Source organism: Oryx dammah, unplaced genomic scaffold (assembly GCF_014754425.2).
Source record: "Oryx dammah isolate SB20612 unplaced genomic scaffold, SCBI_Odam_1.1 HiC_scaffold_14, whole genome shotgun sequence".
Lineage (NCBI taxonomy): Eukaryota > Metazoa > Chordata > Mammalia > Artiodactyla > Bovidae > Oryx > Oryx dammah.
The window spans coordinates 23,493,992-23,519,711 of NW_024070198.1; the positions used below are offsets into that span (position 1 = coordinate 23,493,992).

The following is a 25,720-nucleotide window of genomic DNA, read 5'->3' on the forward strand; positions in this document are numbered from 1 at the left end:
TCAGGTGGGCAAAGCCGCAAGGCAAGCCCTCCCCACGAGGACAACTACTCCCCAGCAGAACCCTGTGCTGAGCCGGGAGAAGCCCCCGCTACCCTGGGGCAGCACCCGGTTCCCTCTGGGAGAGGCACCCACATGTAAGTCACAGTGACAGTGTGACCCAGGCATCGCCTAGGGCGAGGGGCCCACACACCGGGCCCTGTGCCCCACTAACAGTGCGACCTCAACTTTCCGAGTCAGCCTCTTTATGAATACAACAGGGCTTAAAATGCACACCCGCTCCACCCCTTACCCCACCTGCTCCGCCCTGATGTTCACTATCAGCATTGGGCAGCACCCCATCCCCCACCCCCTGGAGTGATCAATTTCCGCCAGGCCTGGAGTTCACACTCCAGGGATCCCAGAGACAGGAGGGCCCCCACAGGCCCCCGCTGCATAATTTATGCGGCACTGATACACAGAGAGGAAGGGATCCGGCCCCCACCCGACCCACGCACTTCCACCCAGGCTCAGGGAGGGCGGCTTCCTCACCAAGCAAAGGAAATGACAGCAAAGGCTGGAGAGGGCCGCTGAGTGGAGGGCAGAAAGCACAGCTGCTTCCACATCACTAGCTCAGCCCCCTGGATGTCACCTCCTCCCCTCAGGTGACAGCAGGCAGAGATGGCGCTGGAAATAGCTCTGTATTTCCCATTCACAGAAATGACTGACTTGGAGAGAAGCAAAGTTCCCAGAGGTGGCTTTCTAGAAAACATCTTCACTAAGGGCCTAGAGTGGGCCTGAATTGACCCTGGCCACAACTGTGTGGATCACAATAAACTGTGGCAAATTCTGAAAGAGATGGGAATACCAGACCACCTGACCTGCCTCTTGAGAAACCCAAATGCAGGTCAGGAAGCAACAGTTAGAACTGGACATGGAACAACAGACTGGTTCCAAATAGGAACCAAATGGGTTCCAAATAGGCTGTATAGTGTCACCCTGCTTATTTAACTTGTATGCAGAGTACATCATGAGAAATGCTGGACTGGAAGAAGCACAAGCTGGAATCAAGATTGCTGTGAGAAATATCAAAAACCTCACATATGCAGATGACACCATTCTTATGGCAGAAAGTGAAGAGGAACTAAAGAGCCTCTTGATGAAAGTGAAAGAGGAGAGTGAAAAAGTTGGCTTAAAGCTCAACATTCAGAAAACTAAGATCATGGCATCTGGTCCCATCACTTCATGGCAAACAGATGGGCAAACAGTGGAAACAGTGTCAGACTTTATTTTGGGGGGCTCCAAAATCACTGCAAATGGTGACTGCAGCCATGAAATTAAAAGACACTTACTCCTTGGAAGGAAAGTTATGACCAACCTAGACAGAATATTAAAAAGCAGAGACATTACTTTGCCAACAAAGGTCCATCTAGTCAAGGCTATGGTTTTTCCAGTAGTCATGTATGGATGTGACAGTTGGACTCTGAAGAAAGCTGAGTGCCGAAAAATTGATGCTTTTGCACTGTGGTGTTGGAGAAGACTCTTGAGAGTCCCTTGGACTGCAAGGAGATCCAGCCAGTCCATTCTAAAGGAGATCAGTCCTGGGTGTTCTTTGGAAGGAATGACGCTAAAGCTGAAACTCCAGTACTTCGTCTATCTCATGCAAAGAGTTGACTCATTGGAAAAGACTCTGATGCTGGGAGGGATTGGGGGCAGGAAGAGAAGGGGATGGCAGAGGATGAGATGGCTGGATGGCATCACTGACTCAATGGACGTGAGTTTGAGTGAACTCTGGGAGTTGGTGATGGACAAGGAGGCCTGGCGTGCTGCGATTCATGGGGTCTCAAAGAGCCAGACACGACTGAGTGACTGAACTGAATTGACAGGCTTCTTGGGCCGGAAGTGTGGCAGAGGGACCTTGTCTAGAAATTCGCTTGAATCAGGAAGAGCTCCTTTTGGTAAAGCATCATCTTCCCAAATGATGAAGAAGCCAGACAGAGGGTTCTAGGACCCCTTCACACAGCTATTTTCGCTAGGCTCAGCATTTTCCAAAGCAGCTTTCATATCTACCCTCCCCTCTGTAAGGCAGCAGGCCAGAAAGGAAGCAATGAACCCATTTTCTAGATGGGCAAATGGAGATTGAGTGGGGAAGGTGACATGTGGAAGGTCTCCCATCTTAAGGAGCCAACGAGCCAAGCCTCAGGTGGAATCTCCTTGGGGCCTGGTCTTCCCAGATGCAACGAGAGATCGAGGGCTGTGAGGCTGCTGTGGGGACAAGGTCAGTTTTGGAGCCAGCAGGCCTGGGTCAGCTTCTTAGCTGCATGGTGTTTGGCAATTCATTTTAAGCTCTCTGGACCTTGGCATCCTGGCCTGCATGAAGCAGATGTCAGTAGTAACTACACGTTTCAGCACGCTGTTTTGAGTTTCCATGTAAAACTCAGCACGTAAAAAACATTTAGAAATGTTAGCTGTTATTATTACATTTTCCCTAAAGAATCAGGCTTACTGGAACATCTGACAATGGGGTGAGGGTTAAATAAACCAAGAGGTAGTTTGAAACACTGTCTTTCTAACTAAAACCGGTTGAGAGTGATGCTGAGATAGAAGACAACGCTGGCCTGAAAGTTTCAGGTGACGCTGAGACTTTGGAGACATCCTGAGCTCCCAGCAAGCTGTTCAGTGTTAGCCCCCAGACCCTCCGAGAACAAGGGTCTCCTCTCTTGCCACTGGGGTGCTTGAGCGGCAGCGCTGGGGACTGGAGATGGAAATGACCTCGCCGTGACATAAGGCCCTGGCAGCAGGGCCCTCCACGGATGAGGCCCAAAGCAGTCAACACCTCACTTCTTGCTGCCCCTCCACCACCCTCATTCCCCAAGACCTCTGGGGTACAATCAACTTTTATGAGGCAGCCTGACCTTTCTGAGTAAGAGCTATAAACAGAGAAGGGCCAGGCTCTGGCCTGCCAACTGTAGAGTCCCCAACACACAGAAATGGTTCCCATCCCTACATAGGTAGCTCTGTTCCTGCCATGGCTGCAACAACAACTCTAGAGCCAGTTCTGGGGCTCACCAGAAGGACCCCACAGTGACAAGCAGGTCCTGTCCCCTGCAATCCTTGGGAGGAATGGAAGTTGCAGAGGTGAAGCCTCTAGACGGGTATGTGAGGCTCTCAAGAGCTGGCTGCCCTTCCTCCCTATCCTTCCCGGCTTGGGTTTTGCCCGTGTTTTCCTTGCACATTCCACCTCTAGCACCTTTGCTTTTCCCTTTCTTGGCATGCCTTCCCCTCTTTTCCCCACCTAAATCCTATTCTTTCCCACCCAATCCCCAGTTACTCCTTGAGGCCCATCACGAAGCTGGCCTTCGCCAGTCAGTCTTCCCTGAAAAACTCCAGTTCACAGAGAACTCCTTCTGAAGCTTTGAAAGTGGGACTGTTGGTTGCTCAGTCGTGTCCAACTCTTTGCAACCCCATAGACTGTAGCCCACCAGGCTCCTCTGTCCATGGAATTCTCCAGGCAAGAATACTGGAGAAGGTTGCCACTTCCTTTTCTAGGGGATATTCCCAACCCAGGGATTGAACCCAGGTCTCCCACATTGCGGGCAGATTCTTTACCATCTGAGCCACCAGGGAAGGGGGTCTTAATATTAGTACAAATGCCTATGCAGCGCTTAATATGTGCCAGCTGCTGTTCTAAGCTCTTTACATTTATCGACTCATTTACTCTTCACCACAGCCCTTCGAGCTAGGTCCTATTTCCCCCTCATTTTTGTTTGTTTGTCTGGTTTTGTTCGTTTTTAACAGGTGAGGAAACTGAGGCACAGAGAAAGAAGGAACTTGCACCGAATCCCAGGGCAATAAGTGGTAGAGACAGGATTCTGGCCTGGGGATAGCAGAGACCAGGGACTCTCCAACAATACAGCCTTCTAGACACACATCTTACTCTCTCTCAGGAGGTGTGGCCCAGACTCCTTGGTTCCTTTCATACCCCTCACATTTGATCTGGCTCTAATGGGGAAGAAAGTGACAAGCTCATAGACTCCGGTGTCAGATGCCAGAGTAAGGATCCCAGCCCTGACACTGAATTACTCTGAGTGAGAGCCGCATAAACTCTCTGGGCCTCAGTTTCTACTCCTATAAAGTGGAAATAAAAACACTGACCTACTTCATGGGGAGGTTATGATGTTAAAATGAAATCCCCTCTGAAAGGTCTCTTCTGCTATGCCTGGCACAGAGCAGGCACTCATATACTGGTTCTCCTCCTCCTCACTGCATCTCAACATCCTCACTGGATTCTGCTCAGCACCTGCTGCTAACGTGAGCCACCTGGAGGCTCCTGGGGGCCTCCTTGTGGCCCAGTGTGCCACCCTCCCTCCCTCCCGTCCTGACTCCACTACACAGAGCAGCAGCCGAAGCAACCTAGTCCAGGCGAGAAGTCACACACAGCCCTGGGAATCGCCTCCTGAAATGCTGATCACCCTCCTGGACTCTTCCGTTATTGTTGGCAATAGCCACGGCAGAGAACACCTCTGGCCCTGACTCAGAAATCATTTCCAGAGCCAGAGTCTCCACCTCATTTCCCACACACACCCCTTGTCCTTCCTGTTCTCGGGATCCCTGTCCTAAACCATGAGCCTGTTCCTGGACGCTCAGAACTCAAGAGGAGTAAGTGTGACTACCGTATGTATAACTCTATTACTTGTTTTATTTCATTTAATAAAGAGGCAAAACAGAACAGAACTGCCTGTTAGGCTTTTTCTGGCCAAGAAATAGTCTGGTCAGTGACTCAGGCTGAGGAAATTAGAAGGCAATTTCCAGGGACCGCGGTGCAAACCCCAAAGTCAGAAGTCCTAACAACACTCCTCTAATTCACTGCCTCCACCGACGATTAACTCATGCTGGCCTCGGAATATCTCTTTGGAAAATGCAGCAGCTGGCGCTTATATTTCTGGAGCTGGAACCGGTCTCCAATGACATCAAATAGGTTTATTTTTCCCTTCCCTTTGCCTCCCCTCTGCCTGCCACCACACATGGTGATTCCAATCCCGACTTGTCCCCCCAAGCCCTCGCTCAGCTGGCTCTAAAGAGAACCATGATAAATGACTGACTGTGTTCCTTCTTCCATCAGCCTTTAAGGATGTGGTCGGTTGTTCCATGAGCAGGAATCCTTGTCAGACCTGTGAATCACCCCTAGATCACTTCCCTCCTTGGAGCAAGAGAAAAAACTGTTCTTGTGTGTGTGTGTGTATGTGTGTGTGCGTGTGTGTGAGAGAGAGAGACAGAGAGAGAGACAGACAGACAGACAGACAGTAAGAAAACATGTGCTCTGTCGCTTCAGTGGTGTCCAACTCTGCACGTCTATCAACTGTAGCCTACCAGACTCCTCTGTCCATAGGATTTCCCAGGCAAGAATACTGGAGCGGGTTGCCATGCCCTCCTCTACGGGATCTTCCTGACCCAGGGATAGAACCCATGTCTCCTGCATTGCAGGCAGATTCTTTACCCTCTGAGCCACCTGGGGAGCCCAGAAGAAAGCAGGGAAGAGTGCTAACCCACGTGTGGCACTGACTTTGGGGCTGGGATCCTGTATGACCTTGCCCTCACCTGCAGCACCTCTCTACTCCACTCCCCCAACACATGTTCCTTCCCACCACACCAGGAAGCCAACACTTGGACAGCTCCAGGAAGCCCTCCAGGTCTGAACAGCTGCTCCTTGTTTATCTGTCTCTCTTGTATGTTGGGTGTTTTCCATGGGGCATGGAGCCCACTTTCCCATCAGATTGTGAACAGCTGGCCTTCCTTTTTTGCCTCAGTCTTCCCTTCTCTCATAGCTTCGCCTATCAGATTCTAAATGGACTCAAGGGTTTCGGTGATAAGGAGCACCAGACAGAAGCTAGTATGTTAGGCACCCATGATGGGCTCCAGGTACTTGCCTCAGTCGTGTCCAACTCTTTGTGACCCCATGGACTGAAGCTTGCTAGGCTCCTCTGTCCATGGGATTCCCCAGGCAAGAATGCTGGAGTGGATTGCCACGTCCTCCTCCGGGGGATCTTCCTGACCCAGGGAGTGAACCCACGTCTCTTCCGTCTCCTGCATTGGCAGGTGGGTTCTTTACCACCAGCACCACTAGGTAAGGCACTAAGAGTAGAAGCTTTGCCCCCAAATTATCTCAGATCAATTTTCCAAAATCCTTGTAAGGTTACTGGTGAGGAAACTGAGACCCAGAGTGGCTGGCTCCAGGCTGCTCACCTAGGAAGAGTCAGAGCCAAGATTCAAACCCTGATCTGCCCAACACCAGTAAGTCTACAGTGGGACTGGCCTGAGAAGACCCTGTCCATACTGCAGCTGCACATCCTTCTTCCTGTGGGGCTGGATCCACAGTCTAAGGGCTTAAGGGAAAAAAAATGAAAGGCAGAGAAATGAATGGGTCTATGCCCAATTCCTAAAAATGTAGCTCCCAGGACCAAGCCCCAGATCTGCGATGCTCTAAACACACAGGAGAATGTATTATTTCTCCAGGGTGGATCCTTCATTTATCAGCTCAGGCATCATTGGAGAGCAGACAACATCTTGGGTTTGCTCTAATCCCCTGCCTCACAGTGACCTCCCCCGATTGCCTGTCACATGCCCTCCTCTGGGGCACCAAGTGAACGTCCTAGTTAGTGAGTCAGTCCTCAAACGCCACCTGGCATTGCTCTCTTGCTGTCCTGTAAACCCGAGCCTGGTCTCCACAACCAACTCCAGTGGAGGAGAAGGGCCTCATTGTAGGTTCGTCTCTTCCTCTGGAGGTGAAGTGACCTGAGTTGACCCATATCTCTAACTGGGAGACCCTGAGCAACTTCTCACCTCTCCATGTCTCAGCTCACCCATCTGTATAAAGAAATCAAAGACTTTGCATGGACTGTAGGAATCACATGAAATCCTGCACATTGAGCTTCTGGCATCAACAACAGTAACTGCTCCCACTGGCTATCATTTGCATTCCCTTAAGAGTCCTATAGAGGATCGGAACATTCACGACTGGTATTTGTCTGAAATAAACAGTCAGGAGAGGAAATGACTGCGAAAGCACAACGCCTCTTAAATCCAAACAAATAATTTCTTGTTTGCTTTAGATGCACTAGCTTCTCTCCAACACCATATGACTTGCCTTACACCTACACATGCGTGTGGGTGCAAAGCATGTGACCCGGAGCTCACATCCTTATGGAAAGTTGTCAAAGGTAACTGCAGTTTGCATCCAGCGTCATTAGGACCATTTGAAAGACAAGTGGTCTGAGGCCAAAGCCAGTTTACCTAAGGTCTCTCCAGGGACAGCTCATAACAGCTGAGAGAGGAGCCCAACTCCAGGCAAGGAGCCTGGTCTAAGCAGCAGCTGCCTACCTCCCCCAAATACTCCCCCCTCCCAGCGTCCCAAGCAAGGCCCAGGCAGAAAGGAAGGAAGCCAAGGGCTGACAGTACCACCCAAATGATGCAGGTCACCTGCCTGCCCTTTCATAAACAGGCCAAAACACAAGACCCTTGGTATCTAGGCGGCTCCACACCCATCCTAGAGACAAGCCTGTCCTGAGAAGACCTCTGCAGTGTGTTCCCAGCATTCTGGAGCCAGCAGAGCCCCTCCTGCTTGGGCCCCAGGCCTCTCATCAGCTAGCTCCGGCTAACGTGCATATCCCATAAAGCCGCTCGGCTCTGCAATTTGCCAAACCGCAGACTCACAGTTCACCATCACCTCACCAGGAGAGGCGGGAAGAGGGTAAGCTTCTACAGTGCAGAAGGGCTTCCAGGACATACATGACATGCCGCAGTGTGTCCTGCCAGCTACCCACACCAAAGTGCCTTGGCCGGAACACTTGACCTTCTGGTGTGTGGTGTCGGCCTTGCAGAGGCCAAGGGAGGAGGCGACCCTAGGCTTCAGAGGCGCTGCCTCCCTGCCTTGGCTCCTCCTGCCCTGTTGGCCCCGTCGACACATTCTACTATCAGCCCCCTCTTCTGTTGCATTAATGCCCCACACGTGCAGGAACCTCTTGCTATGACCAGATATTTGCTTTCCTCATCAACCCCAACCAGCCTTCCAGGGCACTTAGATGAACCCAACCCACGTGATGGGCAGAAGGCCAGTCAGACCCAGGTGCCGTGACTCGCTGTGTCACAAGCAACTTTACCTCAACCGGTTCTCAGTTTCCTCGTCTGTAAAATGAGGGGTGGAGTCCCATGAGTCCTCAGGTCCCTGCCAGTTCCACAGTTCCGTAACACACAACAGTGTCTCCTTTAGCTGTTTTCCACAACCTGCGTTCAGGGCTCTGTATGCCCCGTCTGCTCAGTGACATCACTCCCGGCCCACACATAGCATCATTGATTCTTAACACGGGAAGCGGACACGTCCCAGAAAACACTGTCCATGAAAAGGGAGGAAATGATCATGTCAATGGAATTGGACAGGACATTTTTTTTGTATTTTTCACAGAGAACAAGTTATTAGCAATCCTAAAACCCCAAATCTTTCTTCCTTCTTGCCAGACCATTAATAGCTGCTTTTCAAAAGTGCTTTCTTAGTCAGAATCATGCCAATCATAAGCTACCATCTAATGAGTGCCTTTTATGTGCCAGGACCGCACTAAGTGCTTTGCATGGATGATCTCATTTAATTCTCCAGACAATCCTGTGAAGTAGATACTACTATTATCCTCATTTGAAAAATGAAGAAACTGAGGTACATGGAGGTTCAGTAAGTTGCCCAAAGTTGCATAGGTACTCAGTGTCTGAGCCAGGCTTTGAACGAGAGCCTCTCACTCAAAGCCTCAGCACTAACCACCTCTCAACACTGTTCGCAGTGGGCCCCTAGTCCCTTTAGCAATGCTCCTGGCTGGTGTGTTCTACATCTGTAACCTTGGACATCACTGGTCAAAGCTAAGGTTTGATGTTTCACCTAAGATCCACAGAGAGTGCCATCTGTTGAAAACAGTGCCTACCTTACCTGAGGACTAGAAAAGAAGCCCTAAAACTGCAACATTCGAGAAAAGAAGTTAGGAAGGCTGACTTCATAATAAGGGCTAGGATATGCCGATGGACATCTGCCTCAGAGGAGGGCAACCACACGGGAACCCAAATCCTCCAAAGACAGCTTTCTCAAAAGGGCAGGGGGAGATGCCTGCCGGGCCAGTGACACAAAAGGACGAACCCTTCCACCAGCACCCACCTTTCCGTCCCCTCAGGAACCAGACTCCTTAGTTTACCTCCTCCCCAACCTGAGCCCAAGCTCATTTATTCCACTAAAAATAAACCCGAAGATCAGAGCTATTGGGGATAAAGACAGCAAGAGTAGCCTGAGGCTGACATTAGCACAAATCCAGTCCCCTTCCAACAAGGAAATAAAAGGCAGAGATCAATGTGCTGTCTAGGGCAGCAACCCACAGCCTGTTTTAATTGTGAAAATTAATGCTTTGAGCATTCTAAATGCTCCTTTAAATGCCTAATTTGCAAATAAGATGCAGTCCTTGCTGTCTGTCTCTTCGGTCTCAAGAACAGGAGCAAAGCCGCTAGGACTGGCAGCCTCGGGCTGGCAGCCTCCGGAGCCAAGGACACAATTTACTTCCTAAGGTGGGAAGGATGGGAAGACGGGGATGGGCTGAGATGAAAGGGCGTCGCGTCCTACGGCACCCAGCTCGGCTCGGTCAACCTTAGCCCCTTCTCATTAAGTCTGGGAAGGCAGGGGGAGGGGCAGCCGGCCGCTCCTCGGAGACCACAGCAAACATTTCCCTCCTCGTGTCGGAGACGGAGCATCACTTAAGAGGAAATGAACCCCGGTTAAGGGTCACGTCCAGAGGAGGGATAAAAGGAAAAGCCACAATTTTCCTCACACCGACCGACACGAGGGCTTTAAGAAGGAAATCAAAGCTCAGGGCTGAGGGTGGAGGTAGGGCAGGGGCGCGGCGGCTTCTCTCGGGCCCCCAGACCCAAGCCTGGGGAGACAGAGACCAGGGCACAAGTAGGAGGCTCGTGCGAGGCGTCCGTCCCCAGGGTAAACCTCTGAAAGCATCTCGGTCTGCGTGCGCCTGAGCGACCCGAGCCCCCAGGGAGGGCCGGGAAGATGCTCTTTCCCAACGGAGCTTCCCAGCAAGGGCTTGAAGAACGTTCCCCCCACCATCCATCAAAGCTCAGGCGGACAGATGACTTCACCGTTGTAACAGACAAGGGCAGCCACTTGCCAATTCCAATGCCAAAAAAAGAAAACGGGCGTGGGGCGGGGGAGTGGAGGGGAGCAGTGGAGGAAGGTCAGAAAAGGCTTCCCTGGAGATCACAGCCCGGCGAAGAGACCACCGCCAAAGGCTGCCCTGTAGGCGGTCAGCTCCGGGACTTACCACGGAGAGGGCTGAGGGGCCACCCAGGGGCCCTCCGGGGGTTCCTGGCCAGCCTCCCGCAGGGGCCGTGGGGGCGTACTCACATAGTGCTTGGAGGGGCTCCTCCGTTTCTCCACGTCCACCACGGTGGCATCTTGCACGCAGTAGGCGAGCATCTTGCCCCACAAAGCGAGTGGCGCCCCCCGGCGGCGTCACCTTCTCATCCCGGTCCGACCCCGGCTCCTTGTCCCGCTTCCCGGGTCCCCGGGTCTCCCCAGCTACCTCGGGCCGGCGCGCCGCTGCCCGGGCTCCCCAAGCCCACAGGTACAGCCGCTGGGCGGGGGCTGTTCAGAGGGCACGCGGGCTCCGTGCGCCCGGGCGGCTCCCCGTGGGCCTGCCGCGCTCCCCTTCCCTCCCGCGCCGCCGCAGCTCTCCGGCTCGCCCGCCCGCTCTCTCCGCCGCCCGGTGGGTCCGGCGGGAACTGGCGGAGCAGAGGAGGGGCGGGGGTGTGTCCCGCCGGCGAGGGGACGGGGCGGGGGCCCCGGAGCCCGCTGTCAGCGCGCTGGGGAGGGGCCGGCGGCGCCCCTTCTCTGCGCTCCGGCTCCGGGGGGCTCGGCGCTGACGGAGGCTGCGGGCGCAGGAGGCGGAGGCAGGGCCGGGCAGGCAGAGAAGGGAAGGGAGGGGAGAGAGGGGAAGCGCGCGGGGAGGGGCTCCGGGCCCGGGGGAGGGGCTCGGGGCGACGGGGAGGGGGGCTGCAGCACGGCCGGAGAGGCCGGAGCGGGCCCGCGCGCCCCCACCGCGCAGAGAGCGCGGCCAGCGGCCTGGCGCGGCGCTGGGCGACTTCGCCAGGCACCGAAACTCGGGGTGGCTTCGGAGGGAGGAGGGGCGAGGGGGAATGAACCGAGCGCGCCCCCGCCCTGGCTTTCGGTCTGGGAGCGGATTTGTGCCTTTGGGCCCCCAGCTTTACGGCCCCCTCCCACTCCTATCCCCCAGAGCTCTTTCATGAAAAGCAGTTTATTACCCCACTGTTTTCGCTCAGGCCCTCTGAGCTGGAGTCAGGACTGGGGAAGCAGGCGGCATTAAATCTTTCAAGCCAGAGCCTCTTTTGAAAAACCACCTGCCCCCCTGCGGGTCACAAAGGGTAAAATTCTCCCCGGAAATGTGATCGATCCGCTGCCTGAGTCGCTTATCGATCTGAGCCTGGATAACCAATCTGTGATATCATTTACCAGTGAGGTTACAAGAAGATAACACTCCTGCCTTTAAGCCTAAGGCTTCCCTGGGACCCTATCCTCCAGGTCGGGGAGGAGGGAAGGGAAAATCCACCATTGGGTTGGGGAACAGCTCATCACTGGCCCCCGGCTCTCTCACCGCCTCTCCCTCCGGTTTAGAAAACCCACTGTTAAAATCACTTGTCCTTCCCTGGACTTGGGACACAATCACTATTTAATTCAATTTATACCCCAACCCCTCCCCCCCATCTGTTTCCAGCATTTTTCCATTCTAACTTCAAATATCTAAAGTAGTGTCTTCACAATTAATCCTATTGTTCACAATCACAATAAACTTTGAGACTGTGGAGCAATGCCAAGCATCTGAAATGGAGGCCAAGAGTTCTAATTGTGTTAATGCTTTTTTCTCTGTACTGTCAGAACTCATGTAGATCCTAAGTTCTAAGACTATTCACACAATTGCTTGGTACAAAATAGCCTGTTGTCCTTCCAGCTTTCTTGGAGAAGGGTGCTAGGACACCAAACGATGCTGCTATCTAATTAGTTGACCTGGAGCAAATCACGTAATACCACAGGCATTAGAGTCATTTTAAAGTTTTCTGTGAAATGGGGGTGCTGAACTAGATGGTCTTTTAAGATTTCTCCCTACATACATTCCAAACTCCTAGCAGGAGTTACTCCTTTGGAGACAATTTTGAGGGTTTTTTGTCTGTTTTTCATAATTAGCATGTACGGATATTGACATTTAAAAAAATATATTTTTTTAATTTCTTCTCTAAAATTCTAGAAGTTTAGGCTTGATTGAGCACTTATTCTGTGCTCCTTTACAGGGCATTAAAAAACAAAAGAGAGAGAGTGAGAGAATTCAGGTGATGTTTGTGGAACTGAAAACTGAAACCAATTGACAAATGCTTGTCCCTTCCCTCAAAGAGAAGAAAGTACACTTGAGAAACAGGGACACCATTAAGACAGTATGTAATAAAATGTCCATTGCATGCTCAGTCGTGTCTGACTCTGTGATCCCACAGACTGTAGCCTGCCAAGCTTCTCTGTCCATGGGATTATCCCAGCAAGAATACTGGGATACTGGGTTGCCATTTCCTTCTCTAGGGGATCTTACTGACTTAGGGATCAAGCCTGCATCTCCTGCTTGGCAGGCAGATTCTTACCTCTGAGCCACCTGGGAATGTCCGTTATTGTTGTTGTTCAGTTGCTGAGTCATGTCTGACTCTGTGTGACCCCATGGACTGCAGCATGCCAGGCTCCTCTGTCCTCCTCTATCTCCTGGAGTTTGCTCAGATTCATGTCCACTGAGTCAGTGATGCTATCTAAACATCTCATCCTCTGCTACCCCTTCTCCTTTTGCCTTCAGTCTTTCCTAGCATCACAGTCTTTTCCGATGAGTCAGCTCTTTGAATTAGGTGGCCAAGGTATTGGAACTTCAGCCTCAGCATCAGTCCTTCCAATGAGTATTCAGGGCTGATTTCCTTTAGGATTGACTGGTTTCATCTCCTTGCTTCTAAGAGACTCTCAAGAGACTTCTCCAGTACCACAGATCAAAAGCATCAATTCTTTGGTGCTCAGCCTTCTTTAAGATCCAATTCTCACATCCGTACATGACTACTAGGAAAACCATAGCTTTGACTACACGGACCTTTGTCAGAGTGATGTCTCTACTTTTTACTATGCTGTCTAGGTTTGTCATAGCTTTCCTTCCAAGGAGCAAGCGTCTTTTACTCTCGTGGCTGCAGTCACTGTCCACAGTGATTTTTGGAGCCCAAGAAAGTAAAATTTGTTTCTGCTTCCACTTTTTCCCCCTTCTATTTGAAATGCCCTTTAGGATTCCAGAAAATGGAGGCCTGGAATAATCCAGGAGAACTTCCTAGAGGAAACTGTCTGTGTTGTAGGGACTCTGTATGGTCTCTAAACTCTCTATGGGCAGAGTTTAGAATATCTTGGAATACTCTGCCTCTTCTGAAGTCCTCCAGGCCGGTTGCACTTGCCCCAAGCTGTTCAACTTGTGCGTATTTGTCCATAACACATTCATCCCTTCCAAGAGTGCCTGGTGCACAGGACTGACTGTAAGTTATCTCCGACTTCTTTGCACTCCTCATGTAGCAAACCTTCCCCTTATCCACACTAGTAGTCACTGTACGAGAATCTGTTGAATGAATGACGGGGGGAGAAGAAAAGGTGGAGTGAGGACACTGAAGCCTGAACCTGCGGGTGACACACTGAGGGCCAGGAGGATAGTGTCCACCTGGGGAAGAGTCAGGGAAGGGGCTGAGACACAGGAAGAGGAAACAAGGAGAAGGATGGGCGTAGGGGCTCCAGACCGTGAGAGATCTTGACACCAGGCAATGGGCTTCTGTATCAGAGAGGATGATAGAAAAATCACTGTGGATGCTGGGCAGGCGTCCTGGGAGAAGAAGATCTGAAAGTGATGCCCAATGCTGTGGAAAGGAGGAGACCAGGCATCACTGCCTTGAGCAGGTCCTGTTCCTTGTGGGAGTGGGAGGGAAGTCTGGATAGACCCTCAGTGCTGAGCTCGGCAAGGAAAGGGCTGGGCTCTAGGAACCTGGGAGGGCTGCTGGTAGAAAATCTAGACAACCCGTGGGTTCCCGGTCAAAAGATTTTTAACAGCACTCAGCCACTCTTCCTCTGTGGACTACAAGGTGTTCTGGAAGTGCTAGCGAAGTCCAAGAAGCCCCTGCTGAGGGGTGTTCAGCTGCTGGAGGGGAAAAAAAAGGAGAGGGTTGGCTGTCCTCGGTCCCCTTGTGAGTCCGAGCACTCCCCCAAGAGGCACTGGTGGTTTCCTGCTCACCCTCCTCCTTCTGGATCAGGATTTGAACATGGACCTGAGGATAAGAGATCTAGGGGAGAGAGGGAGGGTGCTTGGCTACAAGGTGATGGCCTTCTTCTGGTTTAAGAAACCCTGACAACCTGACATCTCCTAAATTCAGGGTCTTGAAGCACAACTTGAGGACTCCCCACTTCTCCCTGTGCTCCCAGTTACCTCGGTTGGAGGGAGCAACTGAGCACCAGCACCCCCCCAGCCCCATGGTGCCAAGATCTCTGGGGATTAGTTGCATAGAAGTTATCAATACCTATGGGAGAAAATCTCCCTCTCCTGGGGCTATAGAGCCAAGAGACTTTAAGTATAAAATGGTACAGACTCTCCCTTCTTCCCTGGGTTCATGTCAAGCTTATGCAGATTTCTTTTGCAACAGTGCCTTAGGCATGCCTTTCTGCTCAACACATGTTTACTGAGTGCCTCGCATGTGCCTGGCACTTTTCCAGCAATGACTGACACTAGCTGAAGGCCCCTTGGAGACAAGACGGCGTCTCATTTGTTCAATGTCCAGCATCCCTGGCACATAGTAGGTACACTGGGTGGTCTGTGTTGAAGACATCTGCTCAAGGAGTTAGTAGTGCTGGAGAGGACTAGCTAAACCCCTATTTTGCCACCTCCATCCATGAATTGAGGATGACTCCAACTCAAGGACATTATATGAGTTCTAACGACAAAGTATAATGTCATTTTTTTAAAAAGTTTAGGATAAATAAGGGAAAGAGGACCCAAAATAAAGATACAAACTGACTGATACCTGAAAGTCTGATTTTTCAGAAACAGAGAACTGTAGGATGCTTAGAACCAAAGAATTTTCCAACTGGAAGGGATCGGAGAGTTTACTTATTCCTTAATTTTACAGAGGCACAAACTGAGGCCAAGAGAAACTAAGCAAGCTGCCCAGTGCCACCCAGCTAGGGAGTACCAGACCTCCCATCTTTGTCCTTCCCCACTCTTATAAGCCTATTCACACGCAAGAAGACATCATTTAGAGCATCACAGATGCCTGCAGATCCAGAATGCTGCTCTCCCTTGATTCCATTCCACTCCCCACTCCGATTCTCCATCCACACAAGCATCACAGGCTCCTTAGAACCCCCTCTCCTGCCTATTCCAGGCAGGATGCTCCTTAAGGTCAGGGACCATGTGTGTCTCCAAAGTCCCTTTGTGTACATGCAAATCCGATCACTCCCATATGCAGAGCCCACCCCACCTTCTCTCCCGTGTAATCTTCATAACCACCTCAAAGATGACAACATACAGGAAAACGGTGAAAACAGTTAAATTACCAAACATTCATTTGGCTACTAATCGAAAATTGCCCTTTGACAGTTCAGCCACTACTGTATTGAACCCTTATTTACATCTTTTAATTTTTTTTCAAATTTTGCTGTGCTTAGGTTGTGCATTCTAAACCAGTAAGAAGCAGGTGAGGGTCTGAGAACCATGGACTTGGACTGTGGCACCACCTTTTCCCTCCGCATCCTGACAACAGCACCCCAGCCACCTGCCACCATACAGCCCCAACCCAGCAGAGAGCTTTATACATGCCAGGCACTCAATGAATGCTTGTATTTTAAAATTGGATATTTGTCGATGCTGCTGATGAAAGTGATGCCTACACGCTGTAAAGAGTTACCCATCCTGGGTTCTGGTCCTACTCAACCATATCCCAATCTTGTGACTTTGAAGTCACTTCCCATCTCTGGGTTTCTGGTGGTATTCTGGTCCCATGCACGCTCTAGGTTGGTAGATAAAGTGAGGTCTTATTGATCTGTGACTCCGGGAGTTGGCGATGGACAGGGAGGCCTGGCCTGCTGCAGTCCATGGGGTCGCAAAGAGTCAGACATGACTGAGCGACTGAACTGAACTGAACAGACCCAGAGATGTGCACATTTTAGTGAGATTTGGAGCCCCCTCCTGGTCAAAGTGGTTTTAGCACCTTTAACACAAAGCAGCTGGCCCTGCTCTGTATCCCTTTCTGTCCCTGGCTGACCTCTGGCAGGAGCAGGCAGGCGGGCCTGGTACCAATAACCTGCCAGTTTACAGACTATAAGCAGTCCAGGGTGTATATGCATCTCTCTCAATTCTCCTTCTTCCTTTCTCTCTCTCTTTCAAATCAGCCCTAATAAACAACTGTTTGGGGCTTCCCTGGTGGCTCAGAGGTTAAAGCGTCTGCCTCCATTGCGGGAGACCTCGGTTCAATCCCTGGGTCGGGAAGATCCCCTGGAGAAGGAAATGGCAATCCACTCCAGTATTCTTGCCTGGAGAATCTCATGGACGGAGAAGCCTAGTAGGTTACAGTCCACGGGGTCCCAAGAGTCGGACACGACTGAGCAACTTTCACCTTCACCTGGGGAACGTCTTGAGAATGGTCCCTCCTGAATCTGGAGTAGACAGTGAGATCAACTTCTGCTTTCTCCAGAGGGGAGTAAATTACTGGCCAGACTTCCCCTCCCCTAGGTTTCTGGGGAATGGGAGCAGGGTGAGACACCAGAATTGCCGTCTGCTTAGCCCTATTGTTCACTAATTGCAGCCGTAATAACAGGCCCCTCCTGCTTGCCAAACCACGAGGTGGTGGAAAGCACCTTTATTTGACTCCCAACACAGTACGTTCATCAGCAAAATCTCAGCCAGCTTTTGTACAAGATGCCATTGAGAGTCTCAGCCTCCTGTCTCAGCCTTGACTCTGAGGGTGAGGGTCCTTATGCAGCAGAATTATTTGACAGAACCAAATCAAGTTCCAGCCTTAGCAAACAACCATTGCCCTGGAATACCAGAGAGAAATCTGCTAACTTGCATGTCCAAAGAAGCAAAGGACACAATTAGATTCACAATGGAAAAAAAAAATTATTCCATAACTCCAGACTACATCCCTAACACGGATGGGACATCTGGTCCCCAAACTAGAACATAGTACTTTAAGACCTTCAGAGATGAGGGTGTGGATGGTCTGTCTCAACTACTGAGCATGCCTTCAAGTATATTCCTGCCTGGTAGGGACTTACCAGCATCCTCTTGGTATAAAAGATCAGTGTACATAGTTCCATTTTAACCATAAACCACCACAGATTTTCTTTTTCAAAATCCCCTAGATTTTCCAGAAGCCAGCAAACCCTTACTTGTCCACTGGATGACAAAAAAAGAACAGGAAAGAAAAAATCCGTTGGGGAATTCAAAGGCAGTTTCTTAAAATAACCTGAAGCCACAAATAACCAAAATTATGAGTCTGGTTTTGGTTTGATCGCTTTTTTTTTTTCTTCCAGTTCTCTATTGAGAAATGTTAGAAATTACTGTTCTTTATACTGTTTGAATCCACTTGCCTATTTCAGGTGAAAGATCCAAGACTTTCAAAAGTCAAGTCTGGCTTCGGTAATGTCCTGCCCCCTCTGTCTCATACAGAAGGTATCCCCATAGTTGGTTCATTTCTTACCTGATAGACTATGGCAGGTTGAGGAAGACAGCTGGCTGGGTTTTCCCACCTAGGTGAATCTGGCTGGGATTCTGAGTGGCATCTACAAGGTGTTGCCCCAGGCAGATTACTATGATCACTTTGATTAATCTTACTGCCTAATATATAAATAGGTCATGTTTCAGTTGAGACTCAGTTGGTTTACAAGTATGAGTATTTGAGCTGAGCTAGCTGAAAAAAGGAGAAGGGGCTCAGTTTCCAAGGTACAGTGCTATCTCATCCATGGACGTTTGGACTTAGAGCCGAACCAGGAGGTAGCAAATCTTTGAGAACATGATACTTTCCTCCATCTCTTATCTCTGCTTTATGGGTGTGTCTGTTTTATTCTTCTTGATCTGCAGACTGCTTTTCTCTGCTACTTTACCCACATAACAGGAGTCCCTTACTACCCAAATTTCAGACACTTGAGACTGGTTGTCTCTGTAGTCTAGATCCTAGTACCCAGGAAAAACACTCTGATTGGCCAAGTTTGGGTCATATGTCCAACCCGTTCCAGTCAATTATCAGGAGGTGGGGTCATGTATCATGAAGATGACTATCAGAGCTAACCCACTGGACTGGGAATTAATTAGAAGAAAGAGGGCTGGTGTGAGTGGCCCCCACACCCCAAAACACCCCTACTAAATTACTGTTTACTTTTTCAAGGACATTATTCATTTATTTATTCACTCAATGAAGACTTAAGTTACCAATTATGTCACCCACTTTATGAGGAACTGGGGCTACACTTGGGGCAAACCAAAGTCCTTGTCCTTAGGGAGTTTTACACTTTTGAGGAAGATACACATTGTTTTATGAATCATCCAAATAAATGTAATATTATAATTGTGAGTAATGTTGTCAAGGTGGAGAAAACATATACTAAAGTATAAATGTTGGTCATCTCTGGGGGTAGCGATACAAAGTTTTAAAATAAATTTATTTAAACATTAAAAAATTCTATAGTGTACTTTTCCTTTTGGAGAAAGATTGAGTTTTTAAATTTGCATTTTAAAAGGATCATGATGGTTCCCTGGTGAAGAGGGCTGCCTGGAGGATAAGCAGGGGGGGCATTTGGTAGATCGGCAGTGGGATACAAGAGGCGATGACATTGAAGTATCCACACTACTATATATAAAATGGTTGGGCTTCTCTGGTAGCTCAGCTGGTAAAGAATCCACCTGCAAATGCGGGAAACTTGGGTTTGATCCCTGGGTTGAGACGATCCCTGGAGGAGGGCATGGCAACCCACTCCAGTTTTCTTTTCTTTTTTTTTTCCAGTTTTCTTTCCTGGAGAATCCCTGTGAACAGGGGAGGCTGCCAGGTTACAGTCCATGGGGTCGGAAAGAGTCGGACATGACGGAGGGACTAAGTGCAGCATAGCATATATAAAATAGATAACTCATAGGGGCCTACTGTAGAGCAGGCCTCTGTAATGACCTATATGGGAAAAGGATCTTAAAAAGAGTGGATATGTATAACTGATTCACTTTGCTGTACAGCAGAAAGTAATGTAACATTGTAAATCAACTATATTCCAATAAAAAAATTTTTTAATTAAAAAAATTTTTTTGAGTGTTGGCCTAATTAAAAAAAAAGAGAGATGACAACAGCTTAGACTAGGCTGACACTTCTGGGTGGAGTGAAGAGAACTTTAGAACGTACAGCATCTTCTGTCTGGTGGTATTGGTCAGGGATGAGGGAATCGGAGGTGCTGAGGACAATCAAACGTTCTCAGCCTGCATACCTTGAGGGATGATTATGCTATTTAGTATTCTGACTTTTTCTTAGCCTGCAATATGCGGACGCTGTTCTAGTCAAGGTTAGAAGTTTCCTTTAGCTATAATAAAGATCATGATAATAATAATAGTAACAATAACAACAATAATATCAGCAATTGTTTATTAAGCTCCTATGTGTTGTGCCAGGCACTCTGATGAGTAAGCATTGTGCTTGTGTATTCCATAAATGGGAATTTAATCACAACCAAGAATGCCCTCCCTTGTGGGGTTCACAGTCAAGGTAGAAGAAACAATGAATTAGACAAGAAAAAAAACAAGGCTTTGGGCCTCTTCAACTCTAGTATTTTTTAAAAATTTGTTCAGCATTTATTTAGTAAGGGCTGGAAGAAATAAATTTTCTATTAAATGTGCACTTTTCTCCCTGCATTGAAAGTAAGGCATTTATTATATGCACTGAAAGCAGTATTTCTAAGTTTTCTTTTATTTCATGAGCTTTCATACCTGGATAATGTCACTTACATGCTTGCTATCAGTAAAAGTAACTTACATGGATACAGCTTCAAACTCATAAAAGACATTTTAAAAGTTTGTTTTCATTTTAATGGAAATCAGATGTTTCCTATTTTTCTGGAGTTCTTGTTTTCCCTTTAGTTTGGGGGGGAAGAGGAGGAAGTTTCTTAATAGTTAACTTCTTGGGAAGTATATTAAACGGTTTGAAGTTACTTAAATCGTTTCTTCCAAGAAAACAGCCCTAGACCCATACTGCTGCACGTTGACCTAGACCTTGCAGTCGGGGGTGACAACTGCCGTGGGTGATGACTGCCACTCAAAGGGCTGTCTGATGGAAGGAGTCAAAGCCGGCCCAGCTCAGCCCACAAGGGCAAAGCATCCTGCAGGAATACTCCACAGAGATGGGAGGCGTTAGAGAGGAGGGGTTGTGAATTTCCACTTGAGGATACTGTTTATTGTGGAAGGACCTAGACCATTTGTGCCAGGAGAGCCTTGGAAAATCCCAGTCTTTCAGGCCAATTTGTCTACCCTGCCTAACACAAGAGGGGTCACCACTGCTCAGATTTTTAGAAACAACATGGAAAATTCTCCCTGATGGATGGTTAAGCAATCATGTAGACAAATGTCTGATGATTAATTCATGATATTACTGAAACATGAGGGGACTTCTCTGGTGGTCCAGTGGCTGGGACTCCATGCTTCCAATGCAGAGGCCTGGGGCTCAATCCCTGCTTGGGGAGCTGGATCCCACATGCTGCAACCAAGAGTTCACGCGCTGCAACTAAGACCAGGAACAGCCAAATAAATAAATATTAAAAAAAAAAAAAAAAAAAGAAACATGAGAATGCCAGCTCATAAGGACAGAAATGTTGGTCTGTCTTTTCACCATGATACACCCCCTGTGCTGAGAACAATGGCTGACACATGACAAGTTTTCCACTAACTGTTCGCTAAACCAACGGTAGTAAATATTTTCAACCTGGGGGGCCATACAATCTCTGTTGCAGCTACTCAACTCTGTCTAATATACCTATACCATGACCCTGCAATTTCATTCAAGAGAAATTGCACTCAAGAGAAATCTGTACATATGTCCACCAAAAAAATATGAAAGCATTTAAAGCAGCACTAATCATAATAACTCAAAACTGAAAGCCACTCTAACGTCCACCAATGCTGAGTGGGTCAGTAGAAGTGTTATGTTCATACAATAGAATACTATACACCAGTGACAAAAACCAAACAACAGGTTCAGACAGCAAACTGGTGGAAGTTCACAGACACATGTTGAGCAAATAGAGGCAGATGCAAAGGATATATGCATACTATATGGTTTCATTTACATAATGTTCAAAATAGCCCGTTAACTCGTAGTGCTAGAGGCCATATAAATGGTTGCCTCTGAGAAGTATGAGCTGAGACAGGCACAGAGGACTATGCTGGAAATGGTCTTTGTCCTGATCCATGTGGAAGTTTTGGCTGTGCCCTAGCATTGTACACTTGAGTGTATATATTTTACAACTTGCTATGTGGATTGTTTATGTCCCCACAAAGTTCATATGTTCACTTAAATAAAAGAAGGATTTAGCTAATAACAGATTTTCTTGATCCAGATAGAGAGTAGTTTCTGGCAGTAATTTCTTTTCTCACTTGAAATGGCCATACCAGCATCTTGCTCTGGCCTGGAAAGTAAAAAGTAAGTTCTGGATCTCACTGCCCATATTATTATAATAACTTAGAAATGTCTGAAAAGTTTTCAATGCAAAGACAGCAGTTCAGCACCATTGAGATGCTATATATATAATGTATTTTAAGATTCTCTTCTTGAAGTTTTCCCTGGTGGCTCAGTGCTAAAGAGTCTGCCTGCTAATACAGGAGACACAGGGGTTTGATCCCTCGTCTGGCATGATCCAACATGCCATAGAGCCACAAAGCCCGTATGCCACAACTATTGAGCCTGCGCTCTAGAGCCCGGGAACTGCAACTACTGAGCCCACATGCCGCAGCTGCTGAACCCTCATGCCCTAGAGCCCGTGTTCTACAGCAAGAGAAGCCACCACAATGAGAAGCTCACGCACTGCAGCTGGAGAGTAACCCCTGCTTGTTGCAACTAGAGAAAAGCCTGTGCAGCAAAAAGACCCAGTACAGCCAAAAATAACTAACTAAATAAAAATTATTTTTTAAAAAAGATTCTGTCTTCTTGATGATGGCTAATGCTTGACGTATGGGTCATACAGCTTAACCATGGCACAGGCACAACTTAATAGAAGCCAACACTTCCTCACTTTTCCCCCCATCACTGTTTTCTCCCCATTTGAATGTCACTACTACATTTTTGCTAACATTTCACTGCAGGTTAAAAAAAAGATCTTTCTTTTGATAGCTTTTCTGAATGCAAACATGGCAGAGGAAGGCGGTGGAAAGAGTGTGGCTCTAGGTCTGGATTCCTGCTCTACTGCTATTCTCTGTGCAACTTTGAAAGTTGTTTCACCTTTCTAAGCTTCTGTTCCTGTCTGTAAAAGAGAGATAATAATGCCTACCTTACAGAGTCATTATCAGGTGAACATGAGATCAGTCGGGTTGACCAAAAAGCTCATTTGGATTTTTCTGTGAGATGTCATAGAAAAACCTAAATGGACTTTTTGGCCAACCCAATAAAATGGTCAGCATAGTGAAGGCACAGTGATAAATCCTCAGTAAATGTTGACCATTATTATTATATAATTATTAATATCATTTACAATAAACCATTTGTTCTCTGATCCCGTTGGTCTGTAGATTGTATATAACTTTAACCTTCAAACTTCAAGCAAGTTGCAAGTTGGAGTATTAATTTATTCAATGAGTATTGAGTACAGTTGGACTTCCTTATCCACAGGGACAGAGGGCCAACTCTACTGTGTGGTTTTACACATAGGACTTCAGCATCTTCGGATTTTGGAATTGCCAGGTGTCCTGGTGCACAAGCTCAAATCTAGATTGCTGGGAAAAATATCAATAACCTCAGATACTCAGATAACACCACCCTTATGGCAGAAAGCGAAGAACTAAAGAGCCTCTTGATGAAAATTAAAGAGGAGAGTGAAAAAGCTGGCTTAAAGCTCAACATTCAAAAAATGAAGATCATGGCATCCGGTGCCATCACTTCATGGCAAATAGATAGGGAAACAATGAAAACAGTGACAGACTTTATTTTCTTGGGCTCCAAAATCACTGCAGATGGTAACTGCAGCCATGAAATTAAAAGACACTTGCTCCTTGTAAGAAAAACTATGACCAACCTCAGTTCAGTTCAGTTCAGTTGCTCAGTCATGTCCGACTCTTCATGACCCCATGAATCGCAGCACACCAGACTTCCCTGTCCATCACCAACTCCCAGAGTTTACCCAAACTCATGTCCATCGAGTCAGTGATGCCCTCTAACCATCTCATCCTCTGTCGTCCCCTTCTCCTCTTGCCCCCAATCCCTCCCAGCATCAGGGTCTTTTCCAATGAGTCAACGCTTTGCATCAGGTGGCCAAAGTATTGGAGTTTCAGCTTCGGCATCAGTCCTTCCAATGAACACCCAGAACTGATTTCCTTTAGGATGGACTGGTTGGATCTCCTTGAAGTCCAAGGGACTCTCAAGAGTCTTCTCCAACACCATAGTTCAAAAGCACCAATTCTTCGGCACTCAGCTTTCTTCACAGTCCAACTCTCACATCCATACATGACCATTGGAAAAACCATAGCCTTGACTAGGCAGACCTTTGTTGGCTCTGCTTTTTAATAGGCTATCTAGCTAAGAGTCAAACATGACTGAGCAACTTCACTTTCACTTTTCACTTTCATTGCATTGGAGAAGGAAATGGCAACCCACTCTAGTGTTCTTGCCTGGAGAATCCCAGGGACAGGGGAGCCTGGTGGGCTGCCGTCTATGGGGTCGCACAGAGTCGGACATGACTGAAGCGACTTAGCAGCAGCAGCAGCAGCAGCAGCAGGTTGGTCATAACTTTCCTTCCAAGGAGTAAGCGTCTTTTAATTTCATGGATGCAATCACCATCTGCAGTGATTTTGGAGCCCCAAAAAATAAAGTCTGACACTGTTTCCACTGTTACCCCATCTATTTCTCATGAAGTCATGGGACCAGATGCCATGATCTTCGTTTTCTGAATGTTGAGATTTAAGCCAACTTTTTCACTCTCCTCTTTCATTTTCATCAAGAGGCTTTTTAGTTCCTCTTCACTTTCTGCCATAAGGGATCCAACCTAGATAGCCTATTAGAAAGCAGAGACATTAGTTTGCCAACAAAGTCTGTCTAATCAAAGCTATGTATGGATGTGAGAGTTGGACTGTAAAGAAAGCTGAATGCCAAAGAATTGATGCCTTTGAACTGTGGTGTTGGAGAAGACTCTTGAGAGTCCCTTGGACAGCAAGGAGATCCAACCAATCACTCCTGAAGGAAATCAGTCCTGAATATTCATTGGAAGGATGGATGCTGAAGCTGAAACTCCAATACTTTGGCCACCTGATGAGAAGAGCTGACTCATTTGAAAAGACCCTGATGCTGGGAAAGATTGAAGGTGGGAGGAGAAGGGGATGACAGAGGATGAGATGGTTGGACGGCATCACTGACTCGACGGACATGAGTTGAGCAAGCTCTGGGATTTGGTGATGGACAGGGAAGCCTGGTGTGCTGTAGTCCATGGGGTTGCAAAGAGTCAGACATGACTGAATGACCGAACTGACTGACTGGGTGTCCTGGAACCAATCCCCCAAGCAATCTGAGGAACAACCATATTTACTCTGTGAATAAGGTAGACCAGAGCCTTGCCCTCAGGGAACTTGCATTTCTATTGCGATTTGTGCATTTGCAAACTTCTCTCTGGGCAGAATGATCAGCAGTGCTTCCACTCTTCCCCAGTAGCTTGTTCTTTCTGTGTTCTTACTGCCCGATTACTAATAGGTCTTATTAATTAACAGCTCAAGGTTTCCTAAGCTTTTCCTTAATAGTATGTTCTTCTCAAGACTTCATGTGCAATGTGTTGTTTATCTGTGGCACTGTACATTCATTTTCATCACCAGACTTTTTTGCATATGTTTTTATGAAAACATTAAGCTGTTCATTTTCCATGGAATGAATCGTAAAGCTTTGTTTTCATGTTCCACTGTATTTAGTCTCAAAATGGCATTGCTGCTTGGCAGGGTCTGTAAAAATCAGGTGCAAAATTTACTACACAAAACATATTTAGGACTTGGGTAATTTTTATTGCCATAAAAGGTGACTTTTCCAAACAACTAAATATCATTATTTTCTGTTGCCATTGAATGGCTTTTTTTTTTTTTTTTTTGGCATGAGCATTTTTGACAGCTCTGTGGCTTTTCCCTTTACAAACCCCTGCCTCCTCTACCCTGGAATATTCTTTCAGTTTTACTTGAATCAGTTTCTCCTGAATTGTAATTCCTAAGACCCCAAATAAACTTGTTTCGTGTTTTATGGCCTTCTTGGTCAACAGTCAGAGATGTAGTCTTTACTCTGAGAGTGTGGCCCTTCCACGGTTTCAAACGAAAGCTTGAGTTGTTTGCCAAAGCCCCATAACTTGGTAAGAAACCATCACCCCTGGCATGGGCAGTGGTTGAAGTCTCTG

At 48.0% G+C, this 25,720-nt stretch overlaps 1 protein-coding gene across 3 annotated transcripts in view; it reads right to left on the bottom strand.

Annotated features, from left to right (window-relative positions):
- Positions 1 to 10,920, bottom strand: part of SH3PXD2A (SH3 and PX domains 2A) — a 259,112-nt gene extending 248,192 nt beyond the window's left edge. For 2 of the 3 annotated variants that reach the window (XM_040254321.1, XM_040254320.1), the window contains exon 1: positions 10,412 to 10,919. In XM_040254321.1, the coding sequence (XP_040110255.1) occupies positions 10,412 to 10,483 (72 nt within the window). In that variant the 5' untranslated portion in view covers positions 10,484 to 10,919. Of the gene's footprint in view, positions 1 to 10,411 lie in introns of all 3 variants that reach the window. The other variant, XM_040254322.1, reaches the window with a different exon arrangement.
- Positions 10,921 to 25,720: the final 14,800 nt, after the last annotated feature.